The 21,819-nt window shown below is 53.7% G+C and overlaps 1 protein-coding gene across 1 annotated transcript; it reads left to right on the top strand.

Moving 5' to 3' along the window:
* Positions 1–1,318: 1,318 nt before the first annotated feature.
* Positions 1,319–21,757, top strand: WIPI1 (WD repeat domain, phosphoinositide interacting 1). The gene is made up of 13 exons (XM_084273776.1): positions 1,319–1,439; positions 2,694–2,776; positions 4,245–4,414; positions 7,840–7,936; positions 11,463–11,560; positions 12,601–12,693; positions 12,993–13,063; positions 13,951–14,058; positions 14,347–14,511; positions 14,659–14,766; positions 15,989–16,110; positions 16,778–16,878; positions 21,189–21,757. The coding sequence occupies exons 1-13, from the start codon at positions 1,369–1,371 to the stop codon at positions 21,234–21,236; spliced, it is 1,335 nt and encodes a 444-aa protein (XP_084129902.1). The 5' UTR covers positions 1,319–1,368; the 3' UTR covers positions 21,237–21,757.
* Positions 21,758–21,819: the final 62 nt, after the last annotated feature.

The raw sequence follows: 21,819 nt of genomic DNA, 5'->3' as shown, positions 1-21,819 counted from the left end.
CCGACTGCAGCAGTTGCTCAGAAACTGGTTTTTGAAATACAAGGCCCCGAGTCCCCGGTTTGGGTTGTTTGGTTGGTTGGTTTGTTTGTTTCATCTTTAAACTCTTCCCTGCTCTGCAACCCCATTTTCCATCTGACATCCCTGTTTCGAAAATCCAGCTGTGCTGATGCAGAGGGCCAGCCTCAGGGCATTCAAACCCAGCACTTCTGTTTCACTTGGGGGTTTTATTCGAGCTTCCCAGAAGGCCCCTAAGAATGGGCGAGGTTTTCCCCCAAAACACGCTGCCTTCACAGTCTCTCACACTGTGCCCCATCTGCCAGCAGCCCCACTCCCAGCTGCTTTGAAGCCCTGTTTTCATTATTCCTCCCCAAAAATCAATCCGCTTCGCAGGTGCAGGTTTTAAACCCCATATCAGGGAACACTACCGGTGCCCAAAGGCCCACATACTGCCAAGGGGGACTGATCCAGGCAGATGCACCCGTCTGTGTGGGCTCTGCCTCATTCAGACAGTATTGCATGTGGCTCTTCCTCCAGAAGGCCCATGGCGCACATCAAGTGATGCAGGGCCAATGACTTCAGCGCTCACATGAGGATTACTCATCTAATGAGGGGTTTGCAGGCTCTGCCCCTGCCTTTCCGCGCACTGTTAGTGTCACCGCAGCGACTTCCAGAACGTTGGGCATTCGGTACCCAGCCTCGGGGTTTGGTTCCCCCCTTCGCACCCCCCTCCCCGAGCTTTCCCCGGCCCGTCTGACCCCAGGAGGTAGCGGCAGCTTTCGTGCCGTGGGCGGAGCTGTCCCGCACCCCAGCGCGGTACGTGTAATCCTGTGAAGGGACCCCGAGAGCCCCGGTGCGCTGCCCAGCCCGGGCGGCACCGAGTGCCGGCGGCTTCTGCCGTCAGAGACACAGCGCTGACATCACCGCATCACTCAGCCCTTCTACATCCCAGCGCCCCCTCCTCCCCCGAGGCCAGACCCAGCGCAGCCACTTGATGCTGACCCCCCCGTACCGCATCCCCCCCTCGCCCCGTACCGCCGCGGGCACGAGCGGCCCAGATGTGCCCCCCCCCCCCCCCCCCCCCCAACAGCTGCCCGGGCGCGTCTGATGCAACCACAACATCACCACGTGGCCACGCACAGCTGATTGCCGCCTCCAGCCAATCGCAGCCGGCTCCGCTAAGCCCGGAGGCGGGGCTATGCCGCCCGCCCCTCTTCGATAGGTCGCCATGCTAATCTATCAAGGGGGAAGGCGGCTTCTGTGGTGGGGTGCGGACCAATCGGAGACGGCACCGCCCCTGGCCGCCGCCAGCGCCGCGGAGCGGGCCGGGCCGGGGCCGCCGCGGGGGCCGGAGCGGGCCGAGCCCGCTCCATGGAGGCCGCGGCCGAGGCCTCGGGGGGGCCGGCGGCGCTCAGCTGCTTCTCCTACAACCAGGACTGCACGTAAGCGGAGCGGGCGCCGCGGGGCGGGGGGGCGACGGCAGCGCGGCGGCCGGGCTGGCCCGGCCCCAGGGCGCCCTGCGGCCCGGAGCGGGGCCGGTCCGGTCCTTCAGCCCCCACGGAGCAGGGCCGGACCCGCGGCACCCCCGCCAGGGCCGGGTTTATAGGGGTGACCCCCGTGGGACTCCCCACACGGGTCCGGCTCCGCGGGGCTCTTCCCCCGCGGCATCCCCCGGCCCAGCTTCCCTCTCCGGGGGCAGCGGGTGAGGTCTCTGGGCCTCCAGCGGCGGCCGGTCCCGAGGGCTGGCTGGTTGTCACGTCCCCTGGGCAGCGCTGGCGGGTAAGGGGCTCCCCGGGGAGCTGCCACGTTGTGTGCGGCCGAGTTGCCCGGGCGAGAGGCCGTCGGGGAGCAGCCGCCTGTGCCAAAGCACGGCCCCATCCCCGCCTCTGGCAGCGGAGGGTTCCCCTGGAGCCACTCCTAACCTCTGCTTTACCCGCTCAAAACCAGCCATTTAAGAACCATTTCCAAGCAGGACAACAAACGTCCCGGAGCAGCGAGGTGCCTGGTAGCCACAGCCCAGGTGTTGGAGTACCCGATAAGGATGGCAGATCCCGGTCTCACACCTGGAAGCAGCGTTACCTTCGCAGCACTGCCGTGTATCTGCTGCGCCTGAACAAAGCCGGCTTTGATGGGCGGTGACGTGAACCCGCTGGCCACCGCCACAAACGCTGTGTGCTGGTATTCTGGGCTGGCTGCTGATTTAAGCCCTAGATGCTGCTGCTTACTATATCTGGAGCTGAGCAGAGCCAGCGCTTGGCAGGACAGCACCTCACACTGCCTGTGCCCGCTGCCATTAGCGGGGAGAGCAAAGCTTCCACAGCCCCCCCAAGTCAATGTGTCCATGGAGATGGATCAGCTCCTGCCTTAGGAAACTGTCCCCTTTTATATCCCAAAGGCCCTGACTACAGCCTCCCAGGTAGATATCACCTGTTTGTTCCTCCAGCAGCCACAGGACCATACAAGTGGCTAGTCTGCAGTCTCACCGGGAAAACTTGCTTTCTGTAGGCTGCCTTAGCTGGAAAGCAGGCTTCTCACGTGTGTTACCCCATATGCTTTAGGTCAAGAGTAGAAACTGAAGTTGTGCCATCACAGGTCATTGTACCAGGAACTACTCCTTTTCCCCCACATGCAGGGACTCTTACTGTCACCTGAAGCCACAAGATCTAAACTAGCAAGCTTCTGTCTTGTCTTTGCAGCTCCCTGGCAATTGGAACAACAACTGGATACAGGCTTTTCTCCTTAAGTTCTGTGGAGCAACTGGACCAGGTCCATGAAAGCAGTAAGTCTCCTGTTTCACTTGGGTGCAGTGTCAGTTGACAGACTTTACCTGGGTTAGAGCACTTCAGTCTGCCTTGAGGGGGTGATCCCATTCCCTGCCATTGCACACGACAGCATTTCTGCCCTACCCCTGTCTGGAGGGGAACAGTTCTGGTTCTTGTCCTGTGCAGAGAAGCCTTTAGAATGAGCTACAACCTTTAAGAAACCACTGAACACTCAGCAGTGCATCCACAAGGTTGAAAGAGTCCCAAAATTTAGTCCAGCTTGTTTTTCATTGCTGTCAGTGTGACAGCAGCAGCTTCTCCTGCAAACCAGTGTTCAGGGGTAGCTCACAACCAGTATGTTTCAGATATATGGATGGGAGACTGCAGAATCCCAGCACAGATGCTGCACAACTCACAGGCTTTTAGCCCAGCACAGTATTTACAGGCAAGATGTTTTTAGCAGGTTTCCTGTGTAAGAAGGTCACTCACAGCAGGCTTTCAGCTATTAGCTGTGCTCACAGCAGCATGTGATGTGCTTAGCAGCCCAAAACAAGTCAAGCTTCATGGAGCATGTGTTGTGGTCTGGTTCAGGCCATGGCCAGAAGTGTTTCAGCTGAAGTGCACCAAAGATCAGTCTCAGAGCTGGGAGATATTAGGGTCTCTCCACTGGCTACAGAGGGAGCTGCAGCAACCAGACATCACTGTGTCACCTGGCTGAAAGTCCAGGCCCTTTTCCTCTTTACCCCACAGGATCTCTCAGCTGTTACATCACAGCAAGTCATAGACTTATTTTAAAATTCTTTAGGAGATTAGGTTTCCCCCAGAGCCAGAGAGAAACAGGTTCCCTGCTGATGACACTCAGGGAGATAGGCAGAGACACCGGTGGTCCCTGTAGCTCCAGTGCAGGGCAACTCAAGCACTGAGCTCCATTCAGTCCCTGATGATTTAGGCATGCTGTAACAGTGCCTCTTCAACACAACAGGAGTCACCCCAAACACAGCCTCTGCAAGCCATACCACACCACCACTCCTCACAGCCCCAGTGACGGCTTAAACATAGCAGCCTTCCCTAAGGAGGCTGGGAGGAATCAGGCACCAACAGAACAAACAGCAAGTTACACCCAGCTTGTTCCTTACCTCAGTAAGCCCTCACTTGTTCACTCCCTCATGGAAAGTCCGTAACTGAGCAGGGTGAGCTCCTCCTTCCTATATCCCCTTGTCAAGGATTAGCTGCAGCTGGAGGGCCCTGCCCAGGAGAGGCACAACAGCACTAGCAGAGGGGCTGGCTTAAATTCTGCCTTCAGGGGAGGGCTTGTTAACCCCTTCCTGCTCTGTCTTAAATGCTCTCAGGTATGAGAAATTTTTAACAAGAGCAGATGTTGAATATCTTAGCACTGGGTGCCCCAACTCAATTCCTTCTTGAGTCTTGCTTGGTCAAGCCAACCCTGACCCTAAAGACTCTGTCTTGCTTGCTTTCTGTGCCCAGATGAAATCCCAGATGTTTACATCGTGGAGCGTCTGTTCTCCAGCAGCCTTGTGGTTGTGGTCAGTCATGCCAAGCCACAGCAAATGAATGTCTACCACTTCAAGAAAGGGACAGAGATCTGCAACTACAGCTATTCCAGTAACATACTGTCCATCCGGCTGAACCGTCAGGTGAGAAGCTGGGCAAGGGAGTTACCCAGGGTTGTCCTGCTCTGGCTCTTTGCTGGTGTTGGTGTTCCAGCTGGGACCCCACTGGCAGCCTTGGGTGGGTTTGCACAGAGGCTGTGGAGTGGGACTGGAGGGGTAGGCACTTGTCCTCTGCTACCATCTTCACCTCAGGCTCAGTGACCTCTGAGTGCCATGGAGATCATCTGCTGCAACAGTTTGCTTCCATAAAATGAAGCCAAGTCCTTGTTTTCGTAGCAATTACACAAAGGCTTTTTGTTGTCTCCCTTCTTGCCTATTCAGCACACAGCTCTGCCAAAAAAACACCTTTTCATTTTCTTTCCTCCCTGGAATTCCACATCCTGACTTCAGGCCCGCCTCTGCCATCCTGGTTCTAAATGACCTTCAGAGGTGGTAACAAAACCCAGGAGTAACTTGAACTCTGTGGATGAGGCAAAGGCTGCTTCACCTACTGCTAGCACAGCCCTGTTTTATTTTTAAGGGTACAGAAAACACTCAGGCCACTTAGAATAAAGCTTTTAGAATGTGATTCTTTGGCCTGACACAGCCTCATGCAACACTGAACCCTTTTGGAGGATTTAAAGCCATTATTTTCTTCTTGTCCATAATTCTTTACCAAATATGTGCCCTAAGAAGTGGAGGATGTTTTACAATGAAGAAATAAGCAGTTTCTTTAATTGTATATAATCAGCCTCTCCTCAGTTAGCAACAGAGAGTCCTGCAGTAAGGCTCTCCCGTAAGGGAACTCTGGGCTGAGTTTCCAGTAAAGCTGTGTTTGACCAGAAGTTCCTGTGCTCCAATTAAATCTGTCCTAAATTGAGTTTTTTCACTTCAACTTACAATGGAGCTGGCAAAGCAAGAACTCCTTTCAAATGGCAGATCGGTGTATGTGTATAAAAATAAACTGGGAGGTTCTGCTTAGCAGCTCTGGGAGGTTGGTGTGAGAATCAGTGAAGTCCAGGCTTTTCCTCACGTGCTGCTCCAGAGATGTGCCTGAAGATGATGTGTAGGCCCAGCTTGGCATCCATGTTCCTTGGCTGCTTTATGAGCTTGGATTCAAATCCCAGGCTGGGCTGTAACACAGACAAACTGAGAGAGACAGGAAGGTGCTACAGGTACTTGGATAGACACAAGAGTAATCACAGTTTCTACCTACATTCAAGATTTAAACTGGCAGCAGCTGGGTTCTGCACAGGCTGTGCCCTTTGTGCCTTTTCCCTGGGCATCTGTCTGATAGCTGCCCTTCATTAAAAGCCATAGAAAGCCATATCCCACACAAGGCATTCACAGAGGAACATGGTGGCAAATAAACCAGGAGCAGGTCTCAGAGAAATGCTGCGTGTTTCAATTTGCTGTCTCAGTGAAAAAGTCCTCGTGGTGCGAACGCGCGAGTCCCTTGGCTGTTGTTGATCCACGGGAGTTCTTCTCTCCAGGCTCCACTACAGCTCAAGGGTGTTAAGGCAGACGGTGGTTTTGCCAGAGTGGGGAGTGAGGCTGTGCTGTGGCATGCTGAGAAGCTCTCCTCCAACCTCCCTGGGTTGTACTCACTGCTGAAACTCTTCAAAGAGGTTTGGTACTTCTCCCTGGCTGTGTCTGTGCCCAACACATGCAGATTCTCAACACACAGCTCCCCTAACCTGGCTCTGTGTGGAAGCGAAGTGCTGAAGAAAAGCACTAGTGAGTGGTAACATTTTGTACTCAAGGTGGTGCCCTGAACCCTGTGTAGCCATTGTAACACCCCTGAGGCTCCTCCTGGGTGTACAGCCAGAGTAAAGCCCATTCCTCATGTCAACAGGCTTTGCACTGGCAGTAGCGTGGGCTGCAGGGCTGCCTGGAAAGCAGGGCAGAGAACCATCCCTCTGCAGTTCATGGGGAGCTTGTCCAGGCTTCCTTCATCAGTTCCCCTCCCACACCTGTCACTGTCCTGGATTTCATCCCTGTTGGTACCAGCATCTCTCTGTGCAGCTCTTGCTGTTGCTTTGTCTCCCTTCACCTGTGCAGCAGCAGCAGCAGGGTGCTTTCCAAGTTCTGGGAAAGCACATGGTGGCTTTGCTGAAATCAGCTGTATAAATAATACTCTGCTGGGCTCTGCAGTTAATGGCTGTTACTGTAGAGAAGGCAAAGTCTTCCTGGAAATGCAGAAGGGCTCTGACACAGCCCCAGATGCTGTGGTTAGCAGGAATAGAAGTGGGAAAGAGTTTGATCTAAGAGTAATGGTGGAGCTAGGCAAAGACCTTCTAATGTGGGTGTCTCAAGTTAGTGACTAAGCTCCACATTTAGATGCTAAATCAGTGGCCTCATTTCTAAGGAGGTGGAGGCTTCCTGTGCATGGATTTGGGTGCTCCAACTTCAGGAGCTTGGATGGAGCCTGGCCTTATGGTTTCAGCACTTTGGGACACTTGACACTAATGTAGGTGGAGCTGTGTGCTCTCCAGACTCCTCAGCCAGATCCAAAGCCTGGTCCCAAAAAAGCCTCTTTGCAAAATGTCTCTGTGGTAACACGTGGAGATCTGGCCTGAGCAGAGACACAAAGCTGAGTGGTCATGGAGATGGTAGCCCAGTGCTAAGGCTGTAACGTTGGGCTTCCTCTTCCCTCTCTGCCTTTTCTCCCCATGGCTTCGCAGCTCCTCTCTCAGCACCTGCCTATTGACTGGGAGGGTGGGTGTTTCTGGGAGCTCAGCAGAGGAGGTACAAGCACTTGGACCCACCCTGTCCCTCTGCCAGGATGGTGAAAATACTCAGTGTGAAACATGAGCCCCTGTGACTGCCCTAAACAAGGGTTTCCTAGCCCAGTTTTTATGCAGTTCTGCTGCACAACTCCAGGCTCACAGAGCAGAGTCTTCTCTGCTGCTGCCCAATGGGAAAAGAAACCATTTGCTGAACAGCTGGATTCGGTTTAGCAGCCACAGGAGGCCCATCACCTAAATGTTCGCTCCCAAAGCAGGGAAGGAGTCAGGGCAAGGGGCATGTAGCCCTGGCTGTAGGATACTGACAGGCAGCACTGGCAGCCGCTCTGCTGCCCGGTCTGGATGATCAAAAAGTAATTTGCTATGAAAAGAACTGCAGAGAAAAACTGGGGGAGGAATGGGTGGCAGTCAAGGCTCCATGGCTTGGGTATAACCCCCATGGGTCTTCCAGTTCCTGGGGGCTGGGGGTGTGGAAGATCAGCTCTTAAAGCAGCAGAGAGGTCACAATGTTTGATCTGCTTTCTAAAGCAAGACCAGGAGGTTGCCAAGGGAGGGGATGGAGAAGCAGAAGATATCACATTTCTGTTGTGTGTCAGTGTGTGAGAAACTCTTGTTGAGCCTCCCTAACAGTGAACATCTGTGTGTGTGAGATGCAGGAGCAGCAGACAGAGGCAGCATGCCTGTGCTGGTGAGGTTCTGTGCATGTCTCTTGTGTCCTTGCAGAGGCTGGTTGTTTGTCTGGAGGAGTCAATTTACATCCATAACATTAAGGACATGAAGCTTTTGAAGACTATTCTGGATACGCCTCCAAATACAACAGGTAAGCACAGAAAAACTGTGTGAAAGGGAGAGATCAGCCCTGCAGCTTTGCAGACCCACAACACTCATGTTAGAATGGAAACCAGCCTGGGGTTTTGTGTATCTTAATTCAGCTTTGAGAAGCCAGAAATGCATGGTGGAAGCTGTTGGTTAGGCTTGGGAGAGCAGAAACCCTGCTCTGCCCTGAGCAAACACATCAAAGGAGAGCAGAAATGGTCAGTGGGGTTTGACTTCACCTCCCAGGTTTGGCCCCTTGGTGGGATGTCCGTGCTGTGTGCCTTTATTCTCCTTCCCAAGCAGAAAGCTGTGAGGCAGGCCAGGACCTCGAGTGTCCCTCCACATATAGGACAACTTGAATCTCTCCCTCTGGGGCTCCCTGCCCTTCCTTCCCTATGCCCCACGTCAGAGAGTCCTGCAGTGGTTTTGCTCTCTGGACAAAGGAGCCCTGCTTCCCCATCACACCATGCTGAGCGGCTCAGCATCCCCTGCAGACCTGTGGTTAACCCAGGCTCTTTTGGCCGTGGACACGTGCTCCTCCCCTAAGGTAGAAAGTTCCTGTGATTCCTTACAGGCTTGGGGTCAGATCCCAGAGTGATTAGCACTGTAAAGATGACCCAGGGCAGAAAACACAGCCAGGCAGAACGCTGATTCCCTGCCAGGGAGTTCCCAGGAGCCTGGGCTGCCGCCTGATACTCCATATATGTTGCAAACCCAAGAGGCAGGGCGGGTGGCTGCAGAACAGATCCTCTCTCTGCAGCGTGGGGTGAATCCAGCTTTCCTGCTCCTGGCAGAGGAGCTATTTTTAGCCCCGGATAGGGAACATTGGCCAAGTGCCCTGCGGCAGCGCTGCCGCACGGTGCTGTGATACCCCGGCCGGTTGTTTCAGGGGTGGGTGGGTGGGAAGTTGCTGATGTGCTCACGCCTGGCTTCTGGGCTTTTCAAGGGATGCTTTCCGGCAGCTCCCCTGACCTACTTCAGATCTCAACAGATGGCCTCTCCATGTGGATTAAACATGCTAAACACTTCAAATATAATTAAAGTTTAAAACCTTCCCGAGACAGCCCGGCAGCAGCAGGAAGGGCAGGGATACCCAGGCCTGAAGCTGTTCTGCAGCAAGGCTGAGCCATCAGCTCGTGTTTTAAGAGCAGCAGCAGTCAACGCTCACCAGGACTAGGATGCTGCAGATCACAGGACTTCACAGGGGCTTAATGTTTTCAAGCCCTGTTACCACAGCAGCTGTCACTGAAACGAGCTGAGTGACAAGTGCTGTGCCACGCGTGCTCCCTTTGGCCCTGGACCATCTGCTTTGGTCCCAAGCCTGACCTCGAGGATGACGTATTCAGGAGGTGGAGGCAGTCCAGCCTCACTGCTCTTTGCACAACCCTTTTTGGAGGGGGAGATCTGTGCTGAGGGGGTGTAGAACTGCACAGCAAGCGTGTCACCTCCCCAGGGTGTTCACCATGGGCACGGTAACACCATCGTGGTGAGGACTGGGATGTGCTGCACACCCACCGGCCAGTCCCCATGAGATCCCTGGCTGTTGCTGGCCAGGACCTCGGCTCCCAGTCCAGCCTGTTGTTTTTCATGTGTGCTCAAACATGTAGTTTCTCATGGAGCAGGATTTGCACCTGGAGGAGGTTGCAGACGTCCATGCCATGAGGACAAACCTCAGGGACAACTGCAGCTTTGGGAAGGATCTCTTGTGGCTCCCCCCAAACCCCAGATCCACCTGGACCTGCTGGCTGGGGGGGCAAGGCCAGGCTTCTTGGTTGCAGTAGCTTTTTTCCATGCTGCTCAGGGAAACCTCCTGTGATGTGGCATTCCCAGAGCTGCCATGCTGAGCAGCACCAGCCTGCCTCCTCCCTCCTGAGCCTGCCACCGCATGCACCGACCCTCGTCAGGGCTCTGGGGCTGCCGAGAACAGAGGAGCATCTTCAAAGGCGGCTCATGTCCCTTGTGATCCTTGTTCTTTGTGTGTCCCAGAGGTCAGCCCAGTACACTCACATCTGTGTTTTCCCCTGGCCTGGTTTCCCGTCTGTCTGTCCCAGCCAGGCGCGTAGCAGAGGGAGCGGGTGACTCACACCAGCCGCTCAGAGCTTGCTTTGTTTAACTTGAGCCTTCTCTAGATACTCTGCTTAGAGAAAGGGCTGCCTGGGCCAGGAGAAGACCATCCTGAACGGACACCCTTGCTTCTCTCAACATGAACAAAGTCTCTTGGCTATCTCTGCCTTTCTCCCATCTCTCCCTCTTGAAGGGCACTCTCATTGCCTGCACTTCGCTGCTGCTACGCCTCTTGCCCCTGCACGGTGTCCTGGGCATGGTGTAAATGCCTCTGATTGATAGGGAGTGGATCCCCGAGGCCCTTGGCTGATCCTGCAGCTCCTGGCTCTGCTGCGGTCTCTTTGTTTAGCTATAAACAATGACCTAAAAGGAGAGCTTGAGCCGCTCCTTCCCCGCTGCTGGGCCGGGGCCAGGGCCGTGTCCTGACATGACAGGTTGCACGGCATGTGTGCGCACGTCCGTACGGGCGTCCTGTTTGGGTGGGATGGCAGGATCCCCAGCAGCCTTTAACCCCGCGGCTTCCTCCACGTATGGGATGAGGTGGGAATCCCCCAGCGTGTCCAGGAAGCTCAGGTCATGCTGAAGCCTTGAGTTGGATTTGGGAGGACTGTGAGCACGCGGACATGGTGCAGGAAGCAAGACCCGTTTCTGTGTGCAACAGGATTCACTGGGATGGGTCCTCAGCCAGCGGGTGATGTGAGAGGCAGGAAGAGATGCTCTTTGCTGAGGTCACCTGGGGGGCAGGCAAGGGACACATCCATCCATCTACCCATCATCCATCCCTCTCTCATCCCGTAATTCCTGCTCACTTTGAAGGGGGTGTTTGGGAACCTCTATGCTCGTGTTGGCACAGAAGCAGATGGCTGTGATGGGGAAGAATTCCCCCTCCAGCTACAACACAGCAACATTCAAGTTCCTCATCAGCCGGAAACTCCCTGCACAACTGGGGCGTTTGCTTTGTCTCTCTGCTTCCCTTTTCTGTTCAGAGAAAAGGAACCAGGGCTGCACAGCCCCACAGCGCTGCCTTCCCGTGCCAGCCCTCATGCCAGGGCTGTGTCCACACTGCTCAGCTGAGCTTCTGCCCCAGCATCTGCACTCCGCACACATCTGGAGATGCCCAGATGTGTAAGGACTGGAGTCCTTATAGCCCTGAGACCAAGATGTCCTTTGGGAAGGCCAAAGGATATGGTTAAGGAGGAGAAGACAAGACTGTGCTTGAGAGCAGGACCTGGGATCCTTCTGAGCAGGCTCTGGGGGAGGTTGGTGGCCAGGAGAAGGGAGCCGTACTGTGCCATACCAGCAGGTGTCCCCACGGCAGAGGCATTGCCAGCATGCAGCTGGAGTGCACTGGACACTGCCCCAAAATGGGACAAAGCCTGAACCCCCTATGGTGTCCATGGCCGTGTTTCTGCTTTCTGTCCCCCCACCAGCAAACAGCCTCAGCTGCATCCTTCTCTCCTTGCCAGGTCTTTGCGCTCTCTCGATCAACCATGCCAACTCCTACTTGGCTTATCCCGGCAGTGCGACCAGTGGAGAGATCGTGCTTTACGATGGAAACACTTTGGTAAGTGTGAAGCTCGCCCATTTGGATACCGTCAGGGACTGAAAACAAACAGCACCACAGCAAAGCCAGTGGGGCCTTTGGGAAGGATGGATAAATACACTCCACCAAGCTAGACTGCGAGGGGATTGCCTGGGGCAGGCACACTCCCCATCTCCCTTGTCAGGATGCCATACGAAGCAACCTCTTTGAGGTCAGGACATCCATGAAATCAGGACATCCATCTCCCAGTATGGGATATATAGGGAAATGTGACCAGTTACCCTGCGGGCTGCTGTCAGGCTGATAGAGGGGGGGTCCTACAGGGGCTTCAGCGGGGTATCCCATGGGGGTGACGTGACCAAGGTGGCTCAGGGGGGTTTTGAGCTGCTGCAGGCACAGCACAGGACCTGGAGCAGCTGCCTTGTCACACCACGAGCTGGAAGGGATGCTGGACCCTAAGTCATGGAGAGCATGAAGTATCCAAAGCCCCTCTCAGGAAATCTGCCTCTGCCTGGAAGCAGGGTCATGATTATCTGCTGTTTATGCCAGGGCTTTGGATTGCATAAGGCTGTCGCTCTGTATGTGCAGGGAGCTAAGGATCTGCAGCAGGGGAGGAGCGGAGCACAAGGGGAAAACATGCGGCTGCTGTGAGAGGTCCTAGTGAGGGCCTGGGCTCCCTGCAGGCATCAGGGTGGTATCGCTGCCATAGGATTCACCGTACAGCTGAGCTCATTGCAGGGAGCTGGCTCTGTCCCTGCACAGAGGAATGCCAGACTGGAGAGACACTGTTGTTGGGATCCCACCAGCTGGAGGCATGGGGAGCTAAGGACCTCTGCCCCTGAAATGAGCTTGCTGTAATCACTGTGGCCAGAGTAGGTGGGAAGTGAGCTCAAGGCAGGGCAAAGATAAGAAACAGATGAGGATGTTGAAGGGATACTGTGCGATAGGATCCCGTGAATCCCTATCTGAATCCCTATAAGGATAAGGATAAGGTGTGAGGCAGGGAACGCCCTGCCCTTACAACATGTCTCCTTGCACTCACATTACCATCTGCCCTACAGAAAACAGCCTGCACGATTCCTGCCCACGACGGGCCTCTGGCTGCTCTCGCCTTCAACTCCACCGGCTCCAAGCTGGCAAGTGCTTCTGAAAAAGTGAGTGAGTGCTGCTGCAGGCCCCCTCCCTGCTGCCTGTGCTCTCTGCCCGCCGTTGGCAAGGCATCCCAGCCAGCACAGCTGCTGGGAGCATGGAGAGCTCTGAGCTGCCTGCTCTCAAATGGGCTAACAGAGGAGGGGCACTGAAAGGACTCTGACTCGTTGGAGGCCAGCGTATCAGGTTCAGCTGGCAAACAGGAGGTGCCTTTGCACGTCCTGAGTTTGCTGGGTGTGTCAGAGTAAGGGCTCATGCTCTTTGCCCTGCTCTTGTCTGATCTTTCCATTTGCATTCTTTGCAGGGCACAGTCATTCGTGTTTTTTCCATTCCTGGTGGGCAAAAGCTCTACGAATTCCGGCGAGGGATGAAAAGGTCAGTTCCTTCTTCTGCTGGTGACAAGTACACAGAGGGCTCCAGGAGCAGCAGTGTAAACACAGGGATAGGGCAACATCAGATCCTGGTGGCTTTGGCATCTTTTGCAGAAAGAAAACAAGAGCAAGCATATCAGATAGAAGTGTCATTGTGCCAGCCAGCCACGCTGCGCCCAGCTGCCTCCGGCAAGTTTAGTGATTCAATTCAGTGTGTCACAGAGCAGGGTGATTGCAGAGAACAGAGGTGGATTCTGTCCCTTTACTCTGTCCTTCCTTGTTTCTTACTTGAAATAATTAAGTCCCTGACGTTACCAGCCCAACTCTCACCCTCTCAAAGGAGGTTTTCTGTGCAGAGCCCGAGTCTCGGCGGTGGCCATGGGCTGTGGCTCCCTTCAGCAACCTCCCTCAAACATTTTCTGTACAGTTTTTCCTGGCTTTTCCCTCTTCTCCATCCCTGACCTGGTTCTGATTTTACACCCACTTGTGCAAGAACAAAAACTGCTGTGACCAGGACAGCCCAGCTCAAACCTGTGCAGAAGGAGATGCTGCATGTATCTGGCTGCCTAGTTCTGTAGCTATCCTCCCTTGCCTTTGCAGTACCAGAAGCCGTAACAAGGCAGGCACAGATGTTCACTCCACAGACAGCTTTGTGAGAAAGGGCTTTTCCACATTTCTGGCTGTTTGTCACTATCTGAGGCTACCTCCAGCTCTGCTGAGCGAAGGGAAACGCCAGTCAGCCAGCCCGCAGGTCAGCAGCAGCCAGGCAGGGTGCTTCTCGCCGTGTGTGGGGCTTCTTCCTCCTCATCCTCATCTCTGTGAGCAAAACCAAGCAGTTCCCATTGAACACTATGCCATGAAATGACCAGTCTCACTTTTGCTTGGCCCTAGGTATGTGAACATCAGCTCTCTGGTGTTCAGCATGGATTCCCAGTTCCTCTGTGCTTCCAGCAACACGGAGACAGTGCACATCTTTAAACTGGAGCATCTCACTGACAGGTGAGGGGGTGAGCCTGACTTAACCTGCCTGCCCCAGGGGTGTCTCTGCTTCAGGCGTCTGCCTTGACACAGTTGGCCTCCTCTTCCTCACCACATACCTGCCATGAGCAGCTGCCACTGTCACCTGCCTCCTTCCCGTGTACCCAGCTAGGCTGGTGCACAGCATGTGCAGGTGCTCCAAAGAAAGCCTTCATGTATCCAAGATGGGGATTGTTTTGGCTGTTCCTGATCTCTTTTGTCATGCCTGATTGTGGTAGCCTCACTGATGCTGCTTTGTGACCCCCTCAGCCGGCCAGAAGAGCCTCCAACCTGGAGTGGTTACATGGGAAAGATGTTCCAGGCTGCTACCAACTACCTCCCTGCTCAGGTATCAGGCATGATGAACCAGGATCGAGCCTTTGCCACTGTCCGCCTGAATATCTCTGGACAAAGGAACATCTGCGCCCTCTCTACGTACGTATTTTCCAGGCCGGGCTGTGAGCAGACACAACTGTCTCTGCAGAACACCACCCCTGCTGCCCCTTATCTTGCTCCCGTGCAGGCAGAGCACGAGCATGTGCTGTATCTGTGTGCCAGTGCTGTTTGGGCTTTTCTCATCAGGATTCAGAAGCTGCCTCGACTCTTGGTGACGACATCAGACGGACATCTCTATATCTATAACCTGGACCCGCAAGACGGAGGGGAGTGTGTCTTAATTAAGAAACACAGGTAATTCTACCTCCAGACACATCTGATACAGAGGTTGATCTTCTAAAAAAAAAAAAAAATCAAGGGAAACTTCACCTGAAAGCTCAGAATGGAGCTGTAGGAGCAAGTGTGTTAGAACCGACTTGGTGATTTTAGCTGCCTCATCTTACAGACGTGGGTGGGAACCACGTCAGCAGGCAGAGATGTGGGGCTTCTTGCAGGAGAAAGCAGAGACATCTCGGGTCCTTCAGCAGTACATCCCAGCTTAGAGAGCAGAAGTGGGCACGCTGTGTCTTGGGCAATGCCTCTGGCAGGCAGCAGAGCGCTGACCGCTGTGGTGGCAGGAGAGCAGAGCACCTTCTCTAGGCTGGAGAGCTGGTACTGTGGGGTGGGATGGTGTGGAGCAATGCTGGGAGCTTCTGTAAACAAAGCCCTGCACAGCCACATGCCTGCAGGCACCCAGCACCAAAGCAGCATCTTCTGAGCTGCTCTTCAGTTTGTATGCAAATGTGATTAAGCACGTAACTCCCCCCCCCACACACACACACATCTGGGCAGCTTGGCTCCAGATGTGAAGCCTTTGGGGTGCGATGTAACATGTGCTCTGAGCTGGGAGGTGGCTGACAGCCAGGAAAATGCCAGCAGACTTTGAGAAGCCACAAACCCACCCACAGCACTTCAGAGCTGCGCTGTCCAGCGTGCTCTGGCCGCCTTCGGCCACTGCTGACGCCCGCCCGCTCCTGTCCCGAAGCGGCTGTCCAGAGCTGACAGCACAGCTTTGTATGTGGGTTCCTCTCAGCATCAGAGGCCTGAAAAGGGCCCTTGGGTCATGAGTTATGTTACATCATACTGTATCTCTGCTCAAACACCGCCCTGAACTAGCCAGTGCTGCTTTTCCCATCTAGTCCGCTCCTGTTGGAAGCCCTTTGGAGTCCCCTCTGTGATTAGAAACACTGTTTGCCTTTGTAACCTAAAGCCTTTGTGGTCAATCTGTTCCCTTCTGTTCTCATGCCAGCATTGTCCTCTAGCTGAAGTAGTGCTTCCCCTATCTTCTGCTTCCTCCCCTGCTTTCCTTGGGGAGCACAGTGCTCTCCTCTGCTGCTGGGGCTGCAGGCAGAGCCAGTGTGCAACGATGTGGACGGGTGATGTGCTTCCAGAAGACCTGGATGTGTGGTGGTGCTGGGGGAGGAATGGTTGGGATCAGAACTAACTCTTCTTCCTTCTCTTCCTCCTGTACAATTAGTCTCCTTGGCTCAGGAAAGATGGAGGAGAACAAAGAAAATGACCTTCAGCCTCCATTACCTCAATCTTATGCAGCAACTGTAGCCAGACAAAGTACAGTGCCTTCAACTTCGACCATGCCGGGTAAGCGCATCTGCCCTTCCTCAGACACAGAAGCAAGAAAGCACCCTGGGGCAAAGGGGAAGGTCTCCCAGCTTCCAAGGCCTCAACCAGAAACACCACATGAGCACTGCAGGCTGGGGCAGCAGGACTCTGGACCTCACCTGGTTCAGCCCCTGCTCCAAAACCAAGCCCAGTGTTTTCTACTCTTTCCTGGAGCCCCTTGCCAGTGCTTCTCCTTGTGCAGGCAGCAGCTGCTACCAGACTGGTTTCCAGGAGTTGAAACCTTGGGTGTAGGAGTCAGATCTTGCTATTTTTATGGCAAGACCACTACGGATTCTCTAAACCTGATACATTTTACCCTAACAAACCCAGCACTAAATTGTGGCAGAAGAAGGCTGGGTGACTCCTTATATTCCCCGAGTCCAGAGGTTTCTATACAGATGTGAAACTTATTCTGGAATTGGTGCTTACATTCATGGTGGGAGCCACAGGAGCTAGCTATGCAGTCCCTTCCCTAATCTGTCATGTCCATTGAGGTACCTTTACCTGCTCCAGTCCCACAGAGCTCTGCCAAAAAACAAGAGAAACCAGTGCCAGGCTAAAAAGATGGTAACACAGTGTCCCTGCTCCTTGTCCCCAGCCTCCTTCCAGCCATTTATCCATGATGTTTTGTATTTTACCTGGACAGGTTACTCAGAGGACGGCGGTGCCCTGCGAGGAGAAGTTATCCCAGAGCATGAGTTTGCAACTGGACCAGTGTGTCTCGATGACGAGAATGAGTTTCCTCCTGTGAGCATTCGGGACCCCTAAAACTGCAATTCAGTCCTCATGCTAAGAAGAAAGTATTAACCTCTTACAGAAGAGATACTGTTGCCCCCACCTTGTCCCAGCTCACTGTGAAGCCTAAAATAACTCATTAAGGTATAGGGACAGTGCCAGGAAAATTTACCCCCCCTGGTAAATGGCAGCTGGGGATGGGGCAAAGCTGATCAAACCTAATCATTAGAGAAGGATCTGAGCAAACCAGTTGAATGAACTGCAGATGTTCAGGTCCAGGCGTGACCTTTGTGCCTTGCGCAGACTTCTAGTGTTCCTAGGAACAGCTTTAGTTCCAACAGTACCCTCACTTAGAAATAAAATCTTAATACTCCCTGTTGCAGTTACAATCAGTTGTACTAGTTTATGGAATGCAACTGGGACGTACCTGAGTCTCCCCAGTCTCTCCATTTCCAAGGTAACCGAAAAGGAAACTCCTCTAAGCACGAAGATGAAAGGCAGAACTGCTTCAAGCTGGTTCATGAGCTTTACATGGCACTTTCTCAGTTACCATTGGAAGGAGATACTGGCTTCTTAAAACCGAACCTAAGCCTGGCAGCGTCTCTCCTACTCCTCTTCCTCCTCCTCACGTATCTGTCGTGTTAAGTGTCTGACCCCTAAGTGGACAGATGTCGGTACCTGCTATAATCTGGCTGTAATCAGCGGTGTCTTGGTACTCATAATGCCCTCGTGCAGCAGAGTCTTGTGGTGGATTTCAAGGTGCAGGCTTGGCAGACCTGAGTCCCTTACTCCTGTTTCACGTATCCTGCTCTGGGAGTTTTGCCTGGGAAAGAGGAAGTAGAAGCTTTATCGGGATGCCAGGATTTGTTCTGTGTGCTGAGGCCCCTTCCCATTAGCTGTTAGATAGTGCTACTTATCTACAGCCACCAGCTCACAGCTCCTTTTGGAACACCACTGCCTAAATCCAACTCTCTAAGCCATGCTAACCTCAGACCCATTCTGTGTTGTTACCTGCACCATAACCTGCTGCAAACTGAGACCAAGAGGTCTCTAACTGCCCAGCTCCTTTATGCAAGAAGGATGTTTAAAACATCCCTCCTCTGCTCAGAGTTGTAGAGAAGCTGGTGGCCTGGGCCCCGGGAAGGAGCAGCAGGACCAGAGAGAAATCCTGTGCTTCCCTTTGACAAACCTGCTCCTGGTTTGGGGACAAGTAAAAGCCAGTGAGCAGGAATCCTGCTGCTCCTCCGTGAGCCTTCCTGCTGGGACTGTGTGGTATAAGAGCAGCCCTCTCCCCTGCTGTACAACAGCAGGCGCCTCATTAAACCAACTGTGATCTGTTAGAATCCTGTGCTGTAATCAGCCTGACAGCATCTTCCATGGGTCATCTTAGGGAGGCAGTGGCATGGGAGGGAAGGTGCTTTCCCAAAATACTCCCCAAAACAGTGGCTTAGCAGTTGGAGCTGCCAGGTAAAGGCCCTGCAGCCAGGACTTTGGGGTGTCCCCCCCAAAACTGCTGACAGTAATGTCTTTGGCATTGTGTCCATGATCCGGTGCGGCGCTGGCTCCCGCTGCGTGCGAGCTTGAGAGTTGGTTGGGATGTTTGGATGCTCTGGATTTCACTGGACTCTGCTGTTTTCTCAGCCAAGATGTTGGGTCTCGATGACGTGTTCAAGGGGGGGTTTCAGGCATCGGTCCCTTCAGTGTGGAGAAGGAGGGAGAGAAAAACCTGACCTGATCCAACAAAAATGTTTTGACAGCATTCCGCATTGAGGAAACATGGGAAGGGCTTTGTTTGTCTTCCAGTGTGCAAGAAAAAAGACGTTTAAAAACCTCAAAACTTGTGACAAAATGGAATATTCACCCGCAGCCCACGCCACAAGGACGGCTTTGAACTCCGGCATCCTTCTGGAGAAACAGCAGCTCCTCTCCATTTGGAAACATCTTGCCTTCCCCTGACCTCAAGCAAGAGTCCAGAGCCTCAGCTGTGGAAGTGAGGAAAAGCAGCTTCAGCCTAACAGAAAATCTGTTGCTGGTTGTTGAAAACGGCCCCTTTGTTAAAAAGGAGGAGGGACAGGTCAGGAAGAGATGGGAAGCACAAGGAAGGCTCAGAAAAAGTGGCCTCACCAAAAGCGAATGTGGATGTTGCTACTCATCGTGCCAGGAAAGCTGAAGGACCCTGCAGCAGGAGGCTCAGTGAGTTCAGTGACATCTCTTGCTCATGCTGAGGCATAGATTGGGCACTTTCAGGTCTGACACAGAAAGGACCAGAGCATTGCGAAGAGAAGGTGCTGTGCTTGAGCCATGCTGGGAGGAGGCTGCATCACCCTTGCTCTGCCTGGTCACAGGGCTCTGTGGGATGGGAACAGCAAACCCAGGATGATGATAGCTGTTTGCTGGCTACCTGCCACCGCCTCCCTGTGGGTTTATCGGTGGCAGTGAGATTTCCACCCGTGTTGATGTTTGCTTCAGGCCAGGCAGGGCACAGCTCTGGTCTCAGGAGCCACCATAGGCGCTCTTCCTAGAACAGTTTTGGGGGAGTGCTGTGAGGTTGGACAGAAGCAATCCTAGTGAGGCAGCCTGTGTGGACCCAAGGAGGGCACTCCAGGGCATCTTCTGAGATTCTTCTGAAAGAAGAAGCTTCTGAAAGGTGATTTCTTCCAGCAGCTTGCTTGGTGCCTTCCCAGGCATACACAATCCATCTTGCATTTGGCTGCACGCTGAAGCTTGTCAGCTTGGGGACCAGAGCTGATGCGAAGGGTTTATGAGGAGAGCCATTTCATTAAGCCAGGATAGATTGCATGCAGCAGCCAGCTCTTCAAAGACAAGCTTCCCCTCGCTGATACACAGATAGTCTTAGAAACATCTTTCACGTCAATCTTTGGCTACCTCCAAAACTGTTTGGGCAGCATGCCTGTGCTGCCAAAGGATGCTGCTGCCCGTGTGTGCCCGTGGCTCCTGCCTGCAGCGTTCATCATGGGGTGCGCAGGGTGGAATAACCCCCAGCACTGAGCAGTGGCCTGAGCAGCTCCTCGCTGCAGCTCCCACTCCTGCCTGCTCCCTGGAAGGACCATGAGCTCCAGCAGCCTGGGCAACTCCACCAGCAACCCCACCGTGGCAGCACTGCTGTCTGCAGGGGGAAAGAAATGCCTCCCCAGATTGGTACACAAGCCCGGGGTCTGCACACATCCCTCCTGCTCCACACCATGGATCCCACCACAAGCAGCCAGGTTGCCGACACATCTTTGGCTCCTTGGGACCGTTACCTGCCCAGGTTCCTCCTCACTGTTTGCTGGAAGGTTTCCCTTGCTCTGCTGAGCACATCCACAGCGCTGAAGAGTTCAAGTGATGCCTTTTTCCTGGCTGTTAGCAGAGGACCAGTGATAGACTCGTGCAGCAGATCTCTACTGGTGATCATGTGTCGTGGGGCATGACAGTTTGTCAGAACCTGACCAGCCTCCTCATAGCAGCTTCTGCACTCACAGCTCAGACAGGCACTTGAGGCAGTCAGGACTTGCAGGATTAAGCCCAGCTTATCAATAGGTTGAAACACACAATCCAGTGCTACATCTTGCGCCTCAAAAGCAGCCAAGTGACAGTCCTGAAGCCCGTGGAGACGGATCCCAGGAGGTGGAGCTTGCACAGACCCTCCTGCAGCTGGGGCTGGGGACTTTGCACCCGTACAGCGGGGAGACGCGGGTCACGTCTGGCAAGGCTGGAGCTGATGAAGGGGAGACCTTGGCTTGTGAGTGTCCACAGAGGCATCTGCAATGTCTCCAGCCTCGTCCCGTGGCCGAGCATGTGATGTGAGGTGGCTCAGGGTCCTGGCTGCTGCTGGTTCCTTCTTTGTGCCTGCTTTACTCTTTCCCTTGATTCTTAGGCTTCCCCTTGCTTAACAATGCAGGTGTTTAACTCTGGGCTCCATCTGGAGACCCTGGAAGGATGTGGTGGAGCACGGCACGCTCCGGTGATGCATGGCACACTCCTTTCCCCTCCCACCATGCTGGGAGCTGAACTTTGGGAGGATTTAGCCAGGCAAACAAACCTGAGCCCCAGTTCCCCAAGTCCCGCAAGCCCGGCTGTGCTCAGCCCAGTGCCAGCGAGGCAGGACACACTTAGCCCCAAGCCAGCCGGTTCCTGTCCCCAGGGCTGTAAATTTGGGGAGGGGGAGAATAAATAAATGAACCGCTCACAAATTGCCTTTGAATGGAAAGTAAAAACCCTGCAGGACATCCCTCCCCCTTCTCCTCCCACGTCTGTAAAACCAACCCCAAACACAGCCCGTTGCTGGGAAAAGTAAGGCCCTTCTGTTTTGATTTTGGTAGATAATCTTGTGCCGTGGAAGTCAGCCGGGCAAAGCGAAGAGGTCATGAGGAGGAGCAGCTGCTGGGAAGTGCTTTGGAAAAGCCAGGAATTGTGAAGAACAGATTTGTGAGTTCCCCAAGATGAGAAAAGAAAAAATAATATATATATCTATATATCTCTGTCTCTCTCTCTCTCCAAGGTGGGCCACTGCTTTTTGTATGTTCACCTGAATACCTGGCCCTGACAGCCCTTGTGTTAATGTGTCTGGGTGGGGTGTCCATGTACTGTATGCACATCGCTCTATTTAACAAACTCTTACATTAGAACAATGTAAATGCTAATTTAATCAGATTTGTAACCAGTATTTTATACATAACCCACTGGTCCCTTTTCTAATTTATGCTGGTTCCTGTGTATAAATGTACGTATAGGAAGATATATTAAACTTATGTCTCTGTACAGTATATACATACTATTTTACCCAGGCAAAGTATTTTTGCAGAGAAGATGCCATTTGCTACGTGTAAAGACAGAATAAAGTCGTGGTCTGTCCCTAGCACCCCGCTGCCCGTGCTCCTGCTGTTCTTCGTGGGGCCCTAAAGATGTCAGCCTTGATTAACTTATATGAGTGGGAGAGTGGGTTTTGGGGTG

This window comes from Gallinula chloropus (assembly GCF_964237585.1).
Source record: "Gallinula chloropus genome assembly, chromosome: 20".
Lineage (NCBI taxonomy): Eukaryota > Metazoa > Chordata > Aves > Gruiformes > Rallidae > Gallinula > Gallinula chloropus.
This window is presented reverse-complemented; position numbering and strand designations above follow the sequence as displayed.

Excerpts from the sequence above, each read along its gene's own strand:
- WIPI1 (XM_084273776.1), top strand. The coding sequence starts at position 1,369 with ATGGAGGCCGCGGCCGAGGCCTCGGGGGGGCCGGCGGCGCTCAGCTGC. Across the intron at positions 2,777-4,244 it reads GGACCAGGTCCATGAAAGCA|ATGAAATCCCAGATGTTTAC; the intron begins GTAAGTCTCCTG and ends TTCTGTGCCCAG. Across the intron at positions 7,937-11,462 it reads TACGCCTCCAAATACAACAG|GTCTTTGCGCTCTCTCGATC; the intron begins GTAAGCACAGAA and ends TCTCCTTGCCAG.